Genomic DNA, 19,381 nt, shown 5'->3' with positions numbered 1-19,381 from the left:
GATGAAGGGTCTCTCTCTATCTTCCCTGAAGCCCCTTCAGATCCTGGAAGGTGCTGTGAGGTCTCCAGACAACCTTCTTTTCTTCAGGCTGAGCATTCCCAGTTGTCCCAGCCTGTCTCCACTGGGGAGGTGCTCCAGTCCCCTTATCAGCTTGGTGGCTTCTTCTGGACTTGCTCCAACAGTTCCGTGTCCTCCTTGTGTTCGGAGCACCAGAACTGAGTGGAGTATTCCTGGTGAGGTGTCCCAAGAGCAGAGCAGACAGGAGAATCCTCACCCTCCCTGCAGCCCACGCTGGGGGATGAGCCCAGGACATGGATGATTTTCTGGGCTGCCAAGGAGCTGTGTGCTGGAAGCAAACACCTTCCAAGCTGCTACAACATCTCAGCTCCCCTGGGAAGTGCCTCAGTGACAGCCTGAGCCCTTCAGATCGTGCAGTGTGGAGGGAATCACTGCCTTCTGGATCCACCCCACTCTGGGGGAATTCCTGGTCTTTCCCAGCATTTCCCCACACTCCTGAAGGGCAGAGGTGTGGATGGCACACCATACACACACCCATGGGAAGTGGGCAGGTGCAATCCACGGCATTAGGAAATCTGGGCACTGCTGAGGTCTGAAGGGCAGATTGTTTCTTTCCTTTCACTGCTGCTCTTCTGCACAGGGAGAGCTCCCTGCACACAGGGTGGCATCAGCATAAGTTGGGAGATGTTGTCAGGAGGCTCTTTAAACCACAGACTGTGTGACAGCATCGCCTTCCCCCTCAGAGCTGGCATCTCTCCAGACACACAGTGCTTCCCTCCTTCCTTGCTGGCCATCCTGGCTCACTGAATTGGCTCACCGATGGCTGCAGGGAATTCCATTCCCTCGGCCACGTTTGCTTCAGTGCTGGAAGTGACGGTCCCTGCCTTAGCTGGGTCAGCATCCAGCACAGGGATTTGGGTTTTAGTGTGGGGAAGCTGCTCCAAGGCACAGACAGGGCACTTTGCCAGGAACAGGAAGGGATCAGGTCAGTCCTGGCCATTCAGGGATTCACAGACTCTTGGGCAAGGTCTGAGGTCTGCTGGAGCTGGCAGGAGAATCCTCATCGATCTGGGGCCGTTGGATCAGGCTCCTGCTGCAAAAAGGAATTCTGAGATACCAATTAGGTCCGTGCCACTTGAAAGAGATTAAAATGGGCTCAGCCAAGCATCTGGTAGAATCAGCAATAAAAGTCATGGACTGCCTTTGGTAATGAGCTTCACATCACACGGGAACGATTTTCCCATGAGTTTGCAAAAGGCTCCCCCGCCCTGCCGGGACCTGCTCGGACTTGCAGCCCAGGGCTCCTGTGTTGCAGAAAGGTGTCTTTGCAAACAGCTTCACCCATCTCGGGGCTGCCAAGGAGGAGGACAATGCTACAGCCACTCTAAAACCCAGCAGGAAATCTAGAACCCATGATTGTGTCTCAGTAAACAGAGATGCACTCCCCCCTCCCCTCAGTGAGTGCACTGCAGAGCAAATCTCAGCTTTAGATAAACAACAAGTTCCTCTTCCAGGCTTCCCTGGGTTGGTTTCAGCAGATGCCCAGGGGCTCCACAGCTCTGCCAAGCTTCTGACAGCTCTACAGAATAATCCCAGCTTAAACTGACTCATAAAGAAAACCAGCCAGGCTCACATCTAACAAGCTGCTGTCTGTCCTGCAGCCGTTGTCAGCGGCTCCACTGAGCACAAAGTGCACCCTGTCCATCACACTGCAGCCCTGTCCATCCCTCACTGTCCCCAGGGTTCCTGAGCCCAGGAAAATGAATTGGAATGAGGATGGTATCACCTCAGAAGGGTATCTGTGGTAGATCATGATTTCATTGGAGGTCACTTTGCTGTTGCTGTGTGCTGCGTCCCAGGCAAACCTGGGATGGAGAGAGCCGTGTGTGTGTGTGATGTGTATGTGATGTGTGTATGTGATGTGTGTGTGTGTGTGTGTGTGTGTATGATGTGTGTATGTGATGTGTGTGTGAGATGTGTGTGTGTGTGTCTGTGTGTGTGTGTGTCTGTGTGTGTGTGTGTGTGTGTGTGTCTATGTGTGTGTGTGTGTGTGTGTGTGTGTGTGTGTGTGTCTGTGTGTGTGTCTGTGTGTCTGTGTGTGTGTCTGTGTGTGTGTCTGTGTGTGTGTGTGTGTGTCTGTGTGTGTGTGTGTCTGTGTGTGTGTGTGCGTGTCTGTGTGTCTGTGTGTGTGTGTGTGTGTGTGTGTGTGTGTGTCTGTCTGTGTGTGTGTCTGTGTGTCTGTGTGTGTGTCTGTGTGTGTGTGTGTGTGTGTCTGTGTGTGTGTGTGTCTCTGTGTGTGTGTGTGCGTGTCTGTGTGTCTGTGTGTGTGTGTGTGTGTGTGTGTATATATATGTGTGTGTATATATATGTGTCTGTGTGTCTGTGTGTGTATATATATGTGTGTGTGTGTGTGTGGCCATCCTGGATTTTATCCTGGGCAGCAGAGGGCTTGTCCCACTGCCAGAGCCCCCAAGACTCATCACATCCTGTGATGTGCCTCACCCTGGCTCTTCTTTACACCTGCAACCTGTCCTTCCCAACCCCAGGAGCTGCAAACCTGCCCCACTCAGCCCAGGTTTGTTCTGTGTCCTCTGGAGAGGACTCAGAGAGAAGCTGCTCCCCTTTTCTCCCCTTGCAGCAATTCACCTGTTCAGATGCACATCTGAAAGTCTGAAAACTACTCAAATAAGTGATCTGGGCATCAGGAGAGCTGGATTAAAGGGTTTAGTCCCACCCAGGTGGTTCCAGAGATTTCAGCCTCTGCAGCTCTACAGGGACACAGCCAAGAGGATTTCCTGCATTCCTGAAGATCAGTTTGTTAATGGAAAAATTTGGCTTAATTAATTAACGTAATGACAATTCTGCAGAGTGTTGGAGGCAAGAATGATGCTGAGTGTGCTGGGGCTGGGATGGAGTTAGGGCAGAGCTGAGGAACTTGGGGTGAGCCAGCAGAGATTCCTATTTCTCTTCCATGGGGTGTTTCTAGGTTAGGAAATTTGGATTTTTTTTCAGTGACATGAACTATTGCACCAGGCACAGGCTTTTTACAGTTCCAAGGAAATTATTAGCAGCCAGTCTTGACTTTTCTCTTCCAGCCAAAGGGACCCTTGGGTGGCCTTTGCAGAAAATGTCACCCAAAGTGTCACTGCTTAGACCTGGATGAGAAAAAACCACTTTGATCCAATAGGAGACCATGGATGAGCTTTCCCAGGATAATCAGAGGGGGATGGGGCAGGCAGTTTTATTCCTTAGTTCTTTTTATCTCTGTTTGCTGTATGTCTTGGAGATCTCCTTGCCAGATTGCTGAGGGGATGCAGAGCACAAACTCAGCATTATGGGGCAAACAGCACTAAAACAGTTTAATTTATTTTCCTTTCTGGAGTACACACCTGAATGAGTTGTCTCTCATTTGGACATAACCCTGCAGGCTCCCACAAGCCAGCACTGACATCCCAAAGGTTTAACATTGCAGAAGAAGATTGAATTCAATTCTGGTGTGGCAAACTTGATGCAAATCTGGATGACTTCTGGTGAAGTGGTGAAGGCATTTTGAACTGACAGCAGGGCAGCTAAAGCCATCTTTTTGTTTTGCTAATTGTAGATGGTTTATTTTACCATCTTTTATCCCCTCATTTTTACATCCTGTCTTAGTCATCTCAGTTTTTATTGCACATTCCCCATTGTTCCCAGAGCATCCCATTATCTGAGCAGATACTACACGCCTTATAACTCATAAGCAGATATTCATTGTCTCCACTTGTTTCTTGGCAGAGTTTGATTCAAAAATCCCTTCTTACTCATTTTTCACTCCCTTTACTCCCTTTCTAAGGAACTAATAGATGGGAGGGGAAGAAAAGAGCATAAGGAAATTAAAAATAAACGCAGGCAGTGCTGGAAGGGGAGAATGGGGCATCAAGCTCCACGGCGGTGAGAGATGTGCAGTGCAGTTACAGGGTGGGTTAGACGGGAATAAAGCATTGTCAGGGTCAGCTTTAAAGCTCCTGGATCCCACCTCAGCGTCCCTGATATCCAGGTGGGGTTTGTCTCCTTTGTGAGGGCTGCAGGGTGGATAACCTCCGGTGGGAATGCGGGGAGATGCCGGCAGGGTGGGCCCGGCGGTGCCGAGCGGTGCTCAGGCCTCACCCGCTGTGTTTGCTGTTGGCAGCTCTACAACGGGACCCTGAAGCGGGACGCGGAGAGCCGGCGCTACAGCTCCTACAGCCAGATGGAGGGCTGGGCCAGCCGGGCCCACGGCAAGGCCCTGTGCAGCCCCCGCGCCGGCAGCGATTACTGCTTCGTGCAGAACATCAAGAGCAGCCGCAGCGAGCCCGACCTCTACTGCGAGCCGCCCCGCGGGACCCTGCGCAAGGCCCACGGCGGCCGCGCCGAGCACAAGGCCACCCTCAACCGCCAGAGCATCTACAGCAGCTGCAGCACCCAGCAGGGAACCAGCAGGACCAGTAAAAAAATGCCAGCGCGGGCCCTGTCCTGCCCCTCGAGCAACAAGGCCGACGTGGTGTATGCCCAGCCCGTGATGAGCTGCAAGCAGGACGGGCTCTATGGACAGGCCCAGTCCGGCTCCAAGTAAGTGCTCGGGCCCTGAGGGAGCGCGGGCAGTGCTGGGGGCTCTGTCTGCCAGAGCCAGGCCTTCAGCTGCCTTACAGCCACTGCGGAGCCCTCAGCAGCGCATCCTGCAGCAAAGTGGGGCACATGAGTCATTCCTAAGGCCTTTATTTTGTTTCCTGGGCTGTGGAGGGGAGTCGATAGGACTGGCTCGCTGCAGGTATCTGCTCTGTGACATTGGGCAACACGATCCCTCAGTGTCTGTGGTGGCATTAAACCACAATGGTGTGAGGATGGGGAGGTGAAGAGCAGAAGATCTGGCGTGCAGTCAGGGTGTCTCTCCTGGCTGTTCTGTTGCTTCAGTCTGGCAGAAAACTTACCCAAAAGAAATCCTCTTTGTGAAGGACTCAGTCCCTGAGGGTCTGACTCAGAGCAGAGCTGAGAGCCTGCTAAGCAGTGATGTTTCTCTCTCTTCTCTCCACCCAGCCCCTGCTTCATTTGCCCAAAAGGTCTGAATTGGGTTCCAGAAAAAAAATGAGTTATAAATTGAAATAAATATCCTAATTGGAATAATCTGACTAATCAGGAAAGAGGAGCCAGAGCATCCAGTTCCATTTGGGGTAGGAAATCTATAGAGGTGGAGGATGGTCCATCATGTTTGAGCATCAGATCTCTTCTTCTAGATGTTGTGTACAAACACAGAGCACATAAAACACAGCAGTGAGCTCAGACCCTCCCAAGGATGCAGCTGTGAATGGAGCAGAGCTCCCACTGACAATCACCTGGTTTGGGTGGTGACAACACTGCCCCACTGCCCTGTGCTACCTCCAGCTCTGGAAAACCAGCCATGTTATGTTCCAGTCTTGGGAGAGACTTGGTCTGCATGAACCACAGTCTCCAAAGCCTTGGAAGACCATGGTTTGCTTGTTTTGAACTGCAAAACATTGCAGTGAGAGCTGGAGAAGGAGGGGCTGCAGCTTCCACAGGAGTGCCCAGGGCTGCTGCACCATCATGCAAGAGTTGCTCTGCGCCAGCCCAGAAGCTCTCACAACTCCTTGACAGAGGGAGAATTTTGTCACACAAACCCTAAAAGCTCCCAAACTCATTCCTGGTGGTCCCTGGTCCCAAGGAGAAATTTCCCACTGGAGGATAAGAATGAGACTGCTTGCCAGGGCTCACAGGCTTTGTCACAACTCCCACCAAAGGCCTGAAACTCTTGAGCTATTGCCCCAAGGCATGATGGAGATACTGAGAAAATTCCTGTCAGCAGCGTGAGCCAAACCATGCCTGTTTCCACATCTGAATGTCCCAGGTTACTCTGGCTAAGGCTCCCTCCTTTGGGATTGAGTAGGAGGTTGTGTCCCAGAGCATGGATGCCAAGAAACGTTACTGCCCCACCAGAATGTTATCATGAGCCCTTGGCTGCCTGTGTGCCCAGTTACCCCATGTTTGACACAAGCCAAATTGGCCTTGGCCAGCCCAGAGCACTGGTGGCCTTGGCTTGCTGCTGTCAGGAGCTCTGTAAATCCTCTGGAATGGGAACCAGAGATGTTACACAAACTGAAAGTGACTTGTTCCAGAGAATTTCTTACTGAAGAGCAGAAAAGTGTAGTGGGAAGAGTGGCAGAATGATGAACTCAGGGCTGCAGCTGCCTTCTCCTAGGGAAGACACAGCTTTGGAGCAATTCGGCAGGTTCTGGCCAAAGTCAGGGGCTTGGTTATGACTTTGGAGAAGTCACTTGGAGAATGATGGCATTTTCTAAGAGGAGACCTACTGTTGTGAGAGGGATCCTCTCCAGTTTTGGCTGCCCTTAGTTAGGGAGTGGCTCCATTTACACACGCCTGGCTTGGGGCATAGCTCATCTGGCAGAACTGGTTCTGCTGTGGAAAGTTGGCTCCAAGTTGGCTTCAAGTTGTGGGCTCAGCTGGGGCTGTGTCCCCTGGGTGAATCTGATGTGGCTGTGGCACAGCCCCTGCTCTGCCCCAAGCTTTGCAGAGCTGGACTGGTGCAGGGGTTGTGCTCAAAGGGGAGGAGATTGAGAGCAGCTGTCCTTAAAGCTTTGGAGATATACAAAGAACTTGTCCTCTTTGGAAAAATTACTCCTTTGGATGACTCGTAGCCCTCAGAAGTGTCTTGCAGAGCACTGTTGGCCTTGCCCTCAGTGTGCTTTTGTTGGGGAGGGGCTTCTGAGGTGGGTCAGGGGCATGTCTGGGCTCTCCTTGCTGTGTAGGGCTGTTGTGTCAGGAGGATTCTCCATCTGGAGATTTCAATCTTCCCTTGGCTCCCCCGATGTTGAGTAAGGAGAGCTTTGCTTGTAGGTATCCCATAATTAACCTCCAAATGCAGGGACAGGGCTCAGCTGGGTCACAGCTGCTGCCAGTTCCCAGTTTGGGGCTCTGTCCTTCCATTCAAGCCATTCTCCAGGTGGAGTTTGTGCCTTTGTGACATGGTGAATTCTGTGTTCAGGTTTTGTCCTGCAGATCTCCTGTTTCAAGATGTGTTGGATGTCTTGTCTGCAGGTTTGCAAACAGCCTGCAAGTCCCAGGGGAGGGCTGGATGCTTTCCATGCTTTCTGGGGTGATCCATGGGATGATTTGAGGTGATCCATGGGGTGATTCCCATTGCTGTGAGAGGGATTGCAGTGGGACCTGTGATCCACTGGGTCTGTCTGTGATACAAAACTCCATCATGCCCATGGGTGGTGTCAATACTCAGGAGTGGTGCTGCTCAGGCATCCTCTGCTGTGGAGCTCATCTCCCTGGATGGTGTGAGAGGAAAAATGGGTCACTGAGTGTTCTCAGGTGCTAAGAGGGGTGTACAGGTATCAAAACTCTGAGTGTGCAAGAGCTGCCAAACTGTCTGTGCTGAGCAGTCCCTCTGCATTTGGTGACAAAGTTATTTAATTTCTGCAACTCTTCTTAATCCTATGATTGCTGCCACTTATTGAACTGACTTTTGCTGTGTGAGACAGGGCAGAACTGCCTCTGATAACTGATATCCCTCAGAGCCCTCCCTCTTCCAGCAGCAATTCTGACCAAAGCCCCTTTCTTCCAGCTGCCTGATGAGCAGTGTAACACTGAACTGTTTTTCAGGAAAAGCCATTCTGTGATTCCCTGATAAACTAAATCATGACACAGGGTTTTACTCACCCCATGCTGTTGGTTCTGGTGATGAAATCTGAGTTCTGCACTGTTTGTCAGATCAGGAGATTGAGCACAATTGAAAACTCATGCTCCAAGTTTATTCTCCTCCCCCAGCCCTGTTGTTGTGATTCTGCCTCAGTGGGCAGAGAGGGACCTTCTCATGTCCATTCCATTTCTGCCATGAAGAATTTCCTCACAAAAAGGGTTGTTAAACATTGGAAGAGGCTGCCCAGGGAGGTGGTGGAGTCCCCATCCCTGGAGGTGCCCAAGGATGTGGCACTGAGTACTCTGGGCTGGATGACAAGACCATCAGCCAGGGGTGGACCTGATGGTCTCAGAGGTCTTTTCCAACATCAGGGATTCTGGGATTCCAGACATACTTGTCCCTAACCACTCAGAGACTTGAGTCTTGGTAATCATTATGTCATCTCTGGATCAACATTTCCAAGCTCAGCACCTCTGGCCTGGGCTCAGATGTTCAGGGTTGTTCCAGCAGCTCCTGCCCAGAGACCACTCTCAATGAGCAGCACTCATATTTTGCCAAAATTTCTGGAGCCTGGTAGAACTGGAGGAATTTTCTTGGTGTCCAAGACTCCCTGTTGTCAACAGAACACTTCTCCTTGTTGATCTCTGTAACATCCCCCTGAGCTGCAGCATTTCACCCTGGAGGCTGTAGCACCAGTGGCTTCAGCAGCTGGTGGAGACCACTTTTAGTGTGGTATGTGCCCACTTTTAGCCATTTCCCCTGCTGGGTGGCACTTGCAGCATGCTCAGGTGATGAGGTAGCACCCTGAGCAAACAGCTTTTGGCTAAATCACGTGTTGCAATGCTGTTGGTGTTATTGATATTATTTTTGCCCACTCAGGATAAAAGTTTCTCCATCCTGCTGGGTCATTGCTCAGGGAGCAACGATGAGAAGTAGTAACAAACAATTGGATGTTTAATTCTCCTGGGAAATTCAGAGTCTTTGTGCCCCTCCAGCTGGAGCCTGGGGTACAAGAAACTGTGTCCACCAAGGACTGACATTGTATTAGTTCTGCTTAGAGCTTCATGGGCCACATGGGACAGACAGGGCTGGGCAAGGTGGTGTTAGTGGTGTCTGTGGCCCTGCAGTGGCCTGAGCTGGTCACACCACGTCAGGAGACGCCTCTGTGAGCTGAGGTGCCCGGTGGCCAATGGGGCTGAATTCAGAGACAGCTCCCTGAGTTACCCCTAACAAATCCAACCTCTGGCTGATCTCAGGGAACCCCAGATGTGTGAGCTGGAGACATGGCTGAGAGCCCAGACTCATCCCACCCCTGGAGAAGGATTGGGGGTGTTCTCCTTTGGGAGAATGGAATGGGGAGCTGGGTGTCTGCAGAGACTCTCAGGGTGAGGGTTTACTGATCTGGATCAGGAGCCTTTAATGGCCACCTGCAAACCCACACTTACCTTTGGCCCCGTTGGGAGATGTGGAGTTCTCCCCTTTGGAGTTCTCTGGGAGTGGAGAAGGAGACTGGAACACCTCATTAGAGATGATGTGGCAGCGAGTGTCTCTCCAGGTACCTGGGGATCCCCAGCATCTTGGAGTTGCTCAGTTACACGTCTTGGATGCCTCAGCTGGCAGTTGTGGAGGTGGCAGTAAAGTCTGGGGCAACCCTTTGGGATTTCTGAGTGTCACATTTGGCTCTGGTGACCCTGACGTGGCCCTGTGTGAGCTCTAGCAGCCCCTGTGCTGTGGCTGAAGCCCAGGGACAGTGTGTCCCCTGCAGCTATTCCCTCAGCTTCCCTGCAGAGACAAGACAGGAGTTAGTGAAACAGGGAATGTACCAAGGGTGTTTTCTGATCCATCTCTTGTCTTTTGGGGTAATTAAAGGTGATCAATATCAAAACATTAATTCTTCAGGGCTAAGCCCCACAGTGAAAGCAGAAGTGAGCATAATGAACGACACCTTCACTTTGGTTTGTTTTTATTTGGGATAGAATGCTGGGATGTGCTGAACACTGTTTGGAGAGTCTCTACTCTGATTTTATTAATGAACAATGGAATTTGTTAAGAGTTTTCTGGCTTCCTTCTCTCTTGAGACTTGTAACACTAACAAGCAGGACAGAAACTTAGATGGGAATTAACACAAAACAATCTGCTCAGGAAATCTGAGGCAATTTGCCTTTTTTGATACTGATCCTCTTCAGTATTTGTTTCCCTTTCTTTCCAGGATCTGATCTTTGTCTCCATTGAATCTTTTCCAGCTGAGGTCTCTTCCTAGTCTGCTTCTTTCTTGTGGAAGAACAACCTTTGGAGCTCTTCCCACCAGTCACATTGCCCAGGCTGGAGATGGCTCAGTTCAAGGGTTTGTCTTGGAGCAGGTTGTTGTTCCCACAGTGTGGATCTGGTTGGGAATATCCCTGACTGGCTGAGGAACAATCTCCCCTTTGCTGGACTTTGCCAGGGTGGTTTTATTCTCGGGTAGGAGAAATCCCTGCTGCTTCCTGGGCAGTGTGACTGGGCCTGACCTGCTGTGAACTTCTGCTGAGGAGACAGCAGGGAAAAGGGAACCTCCCCCATCTTCTCCCACAGAACTGCATCTGCATCCCCAGCTTTTCCCAGCTGGAGAGGGTTTGTACTTCTGTGTAGTGGATGTGAAGAGAATTGCCTTCCTTAAGCAGCTGGACATCCTTCTGTCTCAGAAAAAGCACATGATTCAATAAGAAAAAGATATTATTCAATAATTACAAAGAGAGATATATTACTATGGTTACATGGCCACTGACCTGGTATTTTTACCAATCTACCTCTCTTCACACACCTCTAGCCCAGGTTCCAATAACCAAAGAAGCTCCTCCCTGGCACAGGATCCATCAGTCCTCAGCTCAATTGTCTCAGGAGCATGAAAAAATCCTGAGAGCAAATCACATCCTGGATCCAGCCCAAGGATTTCTGAGGCTCCATAATTTTTAGTTTCCTTTGTCTTTCCAGTTTTGTGTCTCCATGGTGCGAGTTTAATGGAAGTTCCTCAGTGCCAGGTTTTGATAGAAGTTCAAACTGATGAAAAGTCTTATGAGGAAGTGATGTTTTATTGCAGTGTAGAAATAGAAGTTGAATGAGGTTCACCCAGCCTTAGATATGGAATGTTTAAAGTCCATCCCCAGACTGTTGCCTCTCATTCCTGCATACCAAGAGAGGCAGAGGTGTCTTCAGAGGGCAGGACTTCCTTTCCTAGGAAAAATGTCCAAGACACAAAGGCAAGATGTTGGAAGTACTGATTTCTTTCCACTGACTCCACAGATGCTTGAATGAGTGATGCTGGCTGGCTGTAACTTTGTGCAGTGAGGGCAGTGGAGACCAGAGTCCTTCATGATGCCTTTTGTGTGAAATTGTGCATATTATTCCCTGCTCTGTGCTGTGTGGAGGGGAACCCTTGGATTCATAAGGATAAATGTTTTATCTGACTCTAAGTGCTGCTGGTAGTGACCAAGTGTCCTTTCCACACCTTTATTCTTTACATTTCTTTGGCACAGTCAAAGCAACTCTGTCCATCCCATGTCTGGAAGTGCTGCTGTCTTGTGGTGAAATTTAACTCTTCAAATGTCATGGGTTTATTTAAAGAACTTAGTAAAAATCACTGTTCTATTGGACTGTGGCATTGTCTGAAGGTGAGCAGTCCCTTTACAGAGTCACTCCCTGGAATTATGTAGCAAAAATGTGTTTAAATAAATGTGGTTCAATCAGGGACTGATCTCCTGATCTCCAGGTAAAGCTCCCCATCAGTCCCAGGGAACATCATCAGCCAGGCACAGCCATGACTTCACTGGCCTGGGAAAGCCCTCACACTTTTGGATTCCATCCACTGCTAATGAAGCCTTTCCCATTTGTATCCCATCACTGCTGACAGTAAAACCAAACAGGAATTTGGGTTTGACTCTCCTCAGTCCTGGACCTTGCAAATTAATGCAGCCACCACTGCCACGAGCTGAGATCCCCATGCAGCCTCTGCAGGACTCAGCTGCAAGGATGCTGAGAGGAGACAGGAACTTTCAATTACATTAATTCCTATAACTGGAAGCACAGACAAACTTTGCAGTTCAGACCTCCTGTATCAGTCTGAAAGTTTGGACCATTTTCTCTTTTGATGTGGTTAAAACATGGTACTGAATAAGAACAAGCAAAAAAGAGCAGGACCTTCAGATTTCTAAACAAGTGGAAGAACCTTCAGATGTTTGTATTTCTCCTGAGGTTCCAGTCCTGCCCCAAGCCAGAGGAATTCATATCCTTCCTCTGGAGTTGCAGGCACATTATTTACCTCTAACAGGGATGATGACAGTGATCAGCTTTTATAAGAGCTTAGAGACAGCAAGTGTGAACATCCCCTGGGAGCAGGATGTCTCAGAGCTCTCATTAGCATTTCATAAACTGCCTATTTGTCCATCCCATCACTCCAGACAGGCCTTTTCTTGAGGAATCTGCCTGAGCTTCCCCAGACCATCAGCTGCTCTCACATTTCTGCTTCTACCACCTCTCACATCAAAGGATCCACACTGTGGGAAAACCACCTGCTGTGTTACCTTGTCCTCATGATCTGGCAGATGGTTTCACTCCTGTCCACTCATTCCTTTATTTGGGGAACAGTGAGCTGGGTCTCTGTTCATTAAATTTGGACATGATCAGACATCTACCACCTCAATCCAGCTTTCATTTCCTGTCTCCTTTGCTTGTGGATAGACTGGATCTGGAATTTATTACCCTTAGTGCTCTTCACTGTGTCTTTTCCATCTTTTACCTTCTCTTTTTTTGAGACAGAGAAATCCACTAGAGGTGCACTGTGTACTCGGTGTGGCAATGTGATTTTATCATTGATTCCTTCCCAATAACTCTCAGTGCTGACACAGCAGTCTTGGCTGAGCACTCACAGGGCTCTGTTTGTCTTTGAAACAGGATCTGTGGTGACGAGATAGACACTGGCACCATGACCATCCAGAAGGCCATCCAGCTCCTGTGCTCCTCTGATGACAAGTACCAGGCCATGGGGGCTTACTACCTGCAGCACACCTGCTTCCAGGATGAGTCTGCCAAGCAAGAGGTGAGCACACTCCTGCAGTGCTCTGCTGCCACACCAGGGCTCACGCTACAAGAGAGGGAAGGGACTGCTTTTCCTTGGTGCCAAGGATCCATAGGTTCCTTTGGTTTTCATGAGGGTGTTTTATTAGTCAGGCTCAGGTATTAATTAAGTAGATTTTTCAGCTGTTAATGCCCACTTTCTCACAACAGCAGCTGGTCAGGATTTAATGCCTCCTGGAATAGTTTCTGGGTAGAGGAGGATACTGTTCCTGTTGTCATCACGAGCTGCTGTGGCACAGGGTGACAGGGTTTGACAGTGTGGAAGCTGCCATCCAGTGTGCTCTCCTGGGGGCAACTGCACCCAGTTCCACATCAGCCTTTCACTATCTCAGAGCTGCAGGGTCAGAGCCAGACAAAGCTGCTTTAAGTCTCACTGTGACCTTTTCTGGGCATTGGTCAGTGACCCTGCAGCCCTTTGCCAGCCTTTTTCCCAGCCCTTTTCCAGACTGCTCCAGCCACCTGAGCCAATGGATTAATTAGTGCTCATGTACAAAGGTAATTTTGCACATTCATAGTAGTGGCTGCCCCATCCTGGAAGTGGCACTTGGAGCACCCTTGAATAGTGGAAGATGTCCCTGGCCATGGCAGGGGGTGGGACAAGATGAGTTTTAAAGTCCTTTTCCACCCAAACCCCTCAGTGATTCTGTGATACTTGACCACAAAGAAGCCCTTCTTATAGCACAGGTTATTTTTTTGATGCTCTTACTCCTCAATTCCTTTGCCATTGTGGAGCAAAGGAGGCAGACTGAAGGATGGATCTGCTGCAGCAGGGATGTCACCAAAGTTTATCCCCACCCTGGGTTAGATGCCAGCCCTGTCCTGGCACAACAGAGGAGCTGGAGGTGCTGGCCTGGTGTGGCTGTGTCCCTGTGCACTGGCTGTGCCTGGGTGAGTGCAGGTGCCCAGCCCACATTCAGGTGGCCGATTGTGGGGTAGCCACACCCTTTGTTACCGTTGCAAACCCTCTGTGAGCACTGGGCCGTCCCATCCTTCCCAGAAAGATGTGCCAGAGCAGGTCTGTGACTCATCCCAGCACACGCTTGTTTTCCTTCCCTCCCGAGAGGCGCTCGCTCGTTGTCAGCAAACCTCAGCCGAGGGGGTGTTTGTGCCAGGATGGGCTCCAGGCAGGATCATGGCCAGTGCAGAGCACATCCCACAGCACCAGCACCCAGCATTTGGAGAGGTCAGCTGCAGGGATTCACCTTCAGAGCTCCCTGTGCTGTGTGTGGTGTCCTGCAGGTCTGGGCGCCCTCCACTGCCTCTGGCTGACCTCGAGAGTGGTGACACTGGCCATGACCTGCCTGAGCCCAGCCTGTGATCTCAGGGTGCAGATAAATGACTACAGCATGTCATTAGATGATCTCTGGCACACAGGCAAGGCAGCATTTCCACTCGCTGCAAACTGTGGAGGTGGGTGGGAGTTTGCAGGAGCACATTTCCATCAGCAAAGGATTCTGTCCATGGCCATTACTCACAGACAACCACTCCTGCAGTTTAAGCTTTTGGCTCCAACCAAAGGAGGAGCTCCTCAGGCCAGGAGCTTTGTGCCCATGACCTATGGCCTGAACTAGACTTGTCATCCCTGGCCCTGGTTCCCTGGCAGCTCTGCTTCTCCAGCTCCCCCAGCATGGACTGTCTGACCCCTGGCACTGCAGGGGCACTTCTGGTTGTCCCTGTCCCAGCAGTGTCCTGTGCTCTGTGCTGATGGCCCGTGTCTGTCCTGGTGCAGTGCTCATGGGGGAGTCTGTGCCAAGGCTCCAAGCTCATGTCCTGTGTCTGTGCCAGGGCTCCCTGCTCATGTCCTGTGTCTGTGCCAGGGCTCCATGCTCATGGCAGTGTCTGTGCCAGGGCTCCATGCTCATGTCCTGTGTCTGTGCCAGGGCTCCATGCTCATGGCAGTGTCTGTGCCAGGGCTCCATGCTCATGGCAGTGTCTGTGCCAGGGCTCCATGCTCATGTCCTGTGTCTGTGCCAGGGCTCCATGCTCATGGCAGTGTCTGTGCCAGGGCTCCATGCTCATGGCAGTGTCTGTGCCAGGGCTCCATGCTCATGGCAGTGTCTGTGCCAGGGCTCCATGCTCATGTCCTGTGTCTGTGCCATGTCTCTCCTGGCCAGGTCTATCGGCTGGGGGGCATTGCCAAGCTGGTGGAGCTGCTCCGCAGCCAGAACCAGAACGTGCAGCGGGCAGCAGCCGGAGCCCTCCGGAACCTGGTGTTCAAGAACCCCACCAACAAGATGGAAACCCGGCGACAGAACGGGATCAGGGAGTGTGTGAGCCTCCTCCGCAGGACAGGGAACACTGAAATTCAGAAACAGCTCACAGGTACCCAGAGTCTGCTCAGCCCTGCCAGGGCCCTGGGCTCCATAGCCTTGGTGCTCCCCTAGCACAGAGAGGGGATTTCCTGCTCCTCCTGCACCAGAGGGTGACCTAAACCAGAAGGCACAGGAGATCCTGGCCCTTCCATGTTCTCTAAGGGTTCCTCACTTCCTTAGTGCCTGTTGGGGAAGTACCTGCCCCAGGTCCCCCTCCCAGTTATGGTCACCCTGCCATTCCCACCTGGCCCCTGCTATTCCCAGGGATGGCCAAGGGAGCTGCCAACCCCAGCAGGGCTGGCTGGGTTCCTCACTGGTGCCTCACCTTTGCCTGAGGAATTGATGGGTGTTTTTTGGTGCAGGTCACCCTCAGCTGTATCCCAGGTTTTATGTGCAAGCCTTTCCAAGATCCCTGGAGAGATGCTGTCCCCTGCAAGCGAATGGCAATAAACAGCAATTCTGGAAGGAGGGAGGATGCTTAGATGCCCACCTCCACGTGGACCCATCCTACCTGTCTCCCATAGGGTTGGACAGGGACTGGGGTTTTGGGCAGCCTCTGCACCCTCAGCTCAGAGGAGTGAAGGGAGGAAGGATTTTGGTGCTGGAATCACCCTGACCTAAACAAAGTACATAATGCACACAACCCTGTGCTTGAGTTTGTGTCCCACCTCCTTCCTAGGACTGCTCTGGAACCTCTCCTCCACTGATGAACTAAAAGAAGAGCTGATACAGGAGGCTCTGCCCGTGCTGACAGACTGTGTTATCATCCCTTTCTCGGGCTGGTCTGATGGCAGCTGCAACAGGACACGAGAAATTATTGACCCAGAAGTGTTCTTCAATGCCACAGGGTGTTTGAGGTGAGTCACCAGGCAGGGACTGACTGCAACTGTGTCTGTGGGCAAAAGCTGAAGCCATCTAAATCCTCTTACAATGAGCTGAATTCATGCTCATTACAATTGTGTTAATGAAAAATTCTCCTTGAGAAAGTGCTCCTGACTAGGAGAAGATGCAGAAAAAAATTACATGTAAAATACTTTTCTAGTAGCTTTCTATTTTTAATAATTTTGTTATTGCTAAGTCCCTTCTCAAAAAATATGGAAGTTGTTTTGTGCACCCATCAGTGAAACCCATCAGTGTTTAGCTCAGACCAGGAAACTGGACAGATTTTGCCAGTTTTGAGGCTTCCAGAGAAAACAAACTGGTTTGGGGTTTAGGTGACAAAATTACAGAATTCTCTATGTGGGAAAACCAAGCATTTTCCCACTTCTTTTGATAAGTGTTTTAGTAGAGAGCAGTCCCATTGCCCTGGACTTTTCCAGGCTCATTTCATGAGGAGACGAAACAGGAGGTGCAGACTGAGCCCAGAGTCATTTATTTTGTTCACGGGAAGCCAGAGCCCTTTTGTAGAGGATCTTCGCCCTGACTTGCTGTTTCTCCTACCTTCCTCCTCCACTTGGATGTGAGCTCCTTGTCTCAATGGGAACAAGTGGGGCAAAAAACCTGCCCTGTATAATGAGGTGCTTTCATCAAGGGAAGCTCTCCCCGAGGGAGGCAGTGCCAGCCGCGCCCTTCCCAGACATGCAGCTCGCAGGAGCTGGAGCTGCTTATGAAACAAGAGGCTGATCATGGCAGGGCCTTTGGAGACCTGATACCATCGGCTTCTGTGGCTGGGAACCGTGTCTGGGAGATAGGGAGTGCTGCTCCCTCCTTCCCTGTCCTGGAAGGCAGCTCCCCCGAGCAGCTGCAGCTCGGGATGTGCGGGGTACGATAGGTATGAGCTGCTCTGCTCTAAGGCCATCCCAGCCTACAAACACCATAAAATATCCCATTAAAACGGGGGAAAGAAAATGGCAACAGCTTGTAAAGAGCCCCTGGAGTTTAGCTGAAGGTAGGCTCTTCCTCCTGAGATAGATCCCAGCCTGTGGCAGCAGTGCCCAACAGCCCAAAGAAGACTGGCAGCTGCAGGTCAGCCAGGGAGCTGCAGAGGCCTGGGGGAGCAGGACTGAGGAGCAGGGAGAGTGAGGGAAGCTGGGGGTTGGATTCACAGCCCCTGCTTCCAAGGGCTGAGCCAGGACTGCTCTGAGTCACTGCCCTGCCACATCAGAACACAGGGATGAGAACAGCCCTGGCTTTGCCCTGGGCCCAAGCCATTGCTGCTCAAGCATTTCTGGATTGCAGATGAATCCATGGTAATGAGGAGGCTGCAAATCACAGTGAACATCAGATCCAGTTCTGGAGTGCCTGCAGTGAATATCTCACAACCACTGCCAACCTCTCTTTGTTTTTCATTTGCAAGCTATAAGGCAATAAAATAAGGAAGGAAAAAAAAAACCAATAAAAAACCAGAACAAAACAACAAAACCCATATCTTGTTAGTGGAAAAACTCCCCTGTCCTGACAGCCACCAGTGTCCAGGAACCCATTTTGACCTCACAGGTGTGTCATTCCCTCTGGCCAGAGCCACTGCTGTTCTCCAGCATCTCCACCCTGTTTCCCACACAGACCTTGCTGCTGACCTTAGGTAGGTCTGTGCTTACAACCCTGTGCACCTTCCTGATGATCACAACAACTCCAGATGTCATACTTTAGCCAGTCTTCCCTCTGGAAACTCCTCTCAGGAGGCAGTGTCTGTGTAGTAGCACATGCAAAGCCTCTGAGGCAACCTCCTGCTGGTGATTGTCCCTAGGAGGGTGTCTTCTCTACAGAGCTCCTTGCAGGACATGTTCCAGGTGAAATCAGTCCTAAAGAGAGCCTCAAGAGAGCTGTGCACTGGTGCAGTCCCACCAAAGGCCTCCAGAACAGGAGCAGATGTTCAGCTGAAGCTGCCAAAAAATCCCTGAGTTCAGTGGCATCCATGTGCAGAACAGAGTTAACACATCCTCTCTCCTTCCCCTGCTGTCCACGGCTTCCTCAGGAACCTGAGCTCTGCAGACATGGGGCGCCAGACCATGAGGAATTACCCCGGCCTGATCGACTCTGTCATGACCTATGCCCAGAACTGTGTGGCCTCCAACCGCCCTGATGACAAGGTACCAGCTGCTTCCCTGCTTCCAGCCCCACAGTTAACACCTGCAGCCTTGGGAATGCCTCAGCATCCTTTCCAACAAACACCAGAGGTGGCTGGACTCTCTGGCTGCCTTGTTCTGCCAAGCCCCAGTGGGATCTGTTGGAGGGCTGTGTGTCCTCGGCTCTCTGGGCCTGAAGTAGAGCTGGGCTTTACAATTTACAATTTTACAGAGGAACAGTAAAATACTTTGGTTCCTGAGTCACCAGGATCCTTCCCTTCCCCTTCCCTGGAACCTTCCAGCATCTTCACCTCCATCTGTTGCTCTTTACCCCCCACATCTCCTCATCCAGCAGGACTCAAGTGTATAATCCCCAGTTCAGCATCTTTCTGCCAGTCCCCTGACTGTGACTGATGGCTGTGTGTGAACAGCACTTGCCTTGGACAAAAAAGTGTTTGCAGACACCTTTTGGGTGTAACCCTCAAAGTTACCAAAGTAATTTTGAATTCTTTCCAGATTGAGCAAACCCTCCTTTGCAGGGAGCCCCTTTCCAGGGGCACACACAAAACACAGCTCTTTGGAAATGGAACCAGAAGTTCTAGTGTTGGTTATGGGTATCCAGCCAAAATTCTCCCTTGTTCTTCCCATTGGGCACTCAGGCATCCAGGGAAAAGAGGCTTAAAGCCTTTTCTTGATAAAAAGTGTTACCTGATCTGTAGCCGTGACTCAGAGAGAGTCATTGGAAATCACCTGGGGCAAGAGGGGGATTTCAAGGTTTGGAATTTCATAGTGTGATCCAGCCACTCTCACATTGTCTTTTCCTGTTTGCCAACTTGTCTGTGGCAAGTGAGGCGTCCCAAAGTTCTCTGGGTCAGCAGCTCACTGAGATCCTTTCTTCACATCTGTTCCAGCTCCTTCCCTCCCATCCCTCACTCCCTGAACCAGGCTAAGGAGCATCTGTGGTGCTAAAAAGCTGATTCTATTATTATATAAAGCTGATTAATATTATTATTATTATGGCCCAGTCCATGTCCTCTCTGGTTCTGCCCCATGGTTTTCTGCCTAACGTGATGTTTGCGTTTTTCAGTCTGTGGAGAACTGCATCTGCATCCTGCACAATCTCTCCTACCGCCTGGATGCTGAGGTTCCCAACAAATACACCCAGCTCAACCACATGGCCCGGAGTGTTTACATGGACAAAACTCTCACGGGCTGTTTCAACAGCAGGAGTGGGAAAATGGAGG

At 50.8% G+C, this 19,381-nt stretch overlaps 1 protein-coding gene across 1 annotated transcript in view; it reads left to right on the top strand.

The window, feature by feature from the left end:
- The window catches only part of PKP1 (plakophilin 1), a 48,297-nt gene that overhangs the window by 15,132 nt on the left and 13,784 nt on the right, over positions 1-19,381 (top strand). Inside the window, exons 3-8 of the mRNA XM_023941905.2 lie at positions 4,184-4,602; positions 12,638-12,782; positions 14,935-15,142; positions 15,812-15,989; positions 18,047-18,161; positions 19,225-19,380. Coding sequence (XP_023797673.1) covers positions 4,184-4,602; positions 12,638-12,782; positions 14,935-15,142; positions 15,812-15,989; positions 18,047-18,161; positions 19,225-19,380 — 1,221 coding nt within the window. The remainder of the gene's footprint in view (positions 1-4,183; positions 4,603-12,637; positions 12,783-14,934; positions 15,143-15,811; positions 15,990-18,046; positions 18,162-19,224; position 19,381) is intronic.

The sequence above is a fragment of the Cyanistes caeruleus genome, chromosome 24 (assembly GCF_971803275.1).
Source record: "Cyanistes caeruleus chromosome 24, bCyaCae1.hap1.1, whole genome shotgun sequence".
Classification (NCBI taxonomy): domain Eukaryota; kingdom Metazoa; phylum Chordata; class Aves; order Passeriformes; family Paridae; genus Cyanistes; species Cyanistes caeruleus.
The sequence above is the reverse complement of the archived record's forward strand: the minus strand, read 5'-3'. Positions and strand labels throughout refer to the sequence as shown.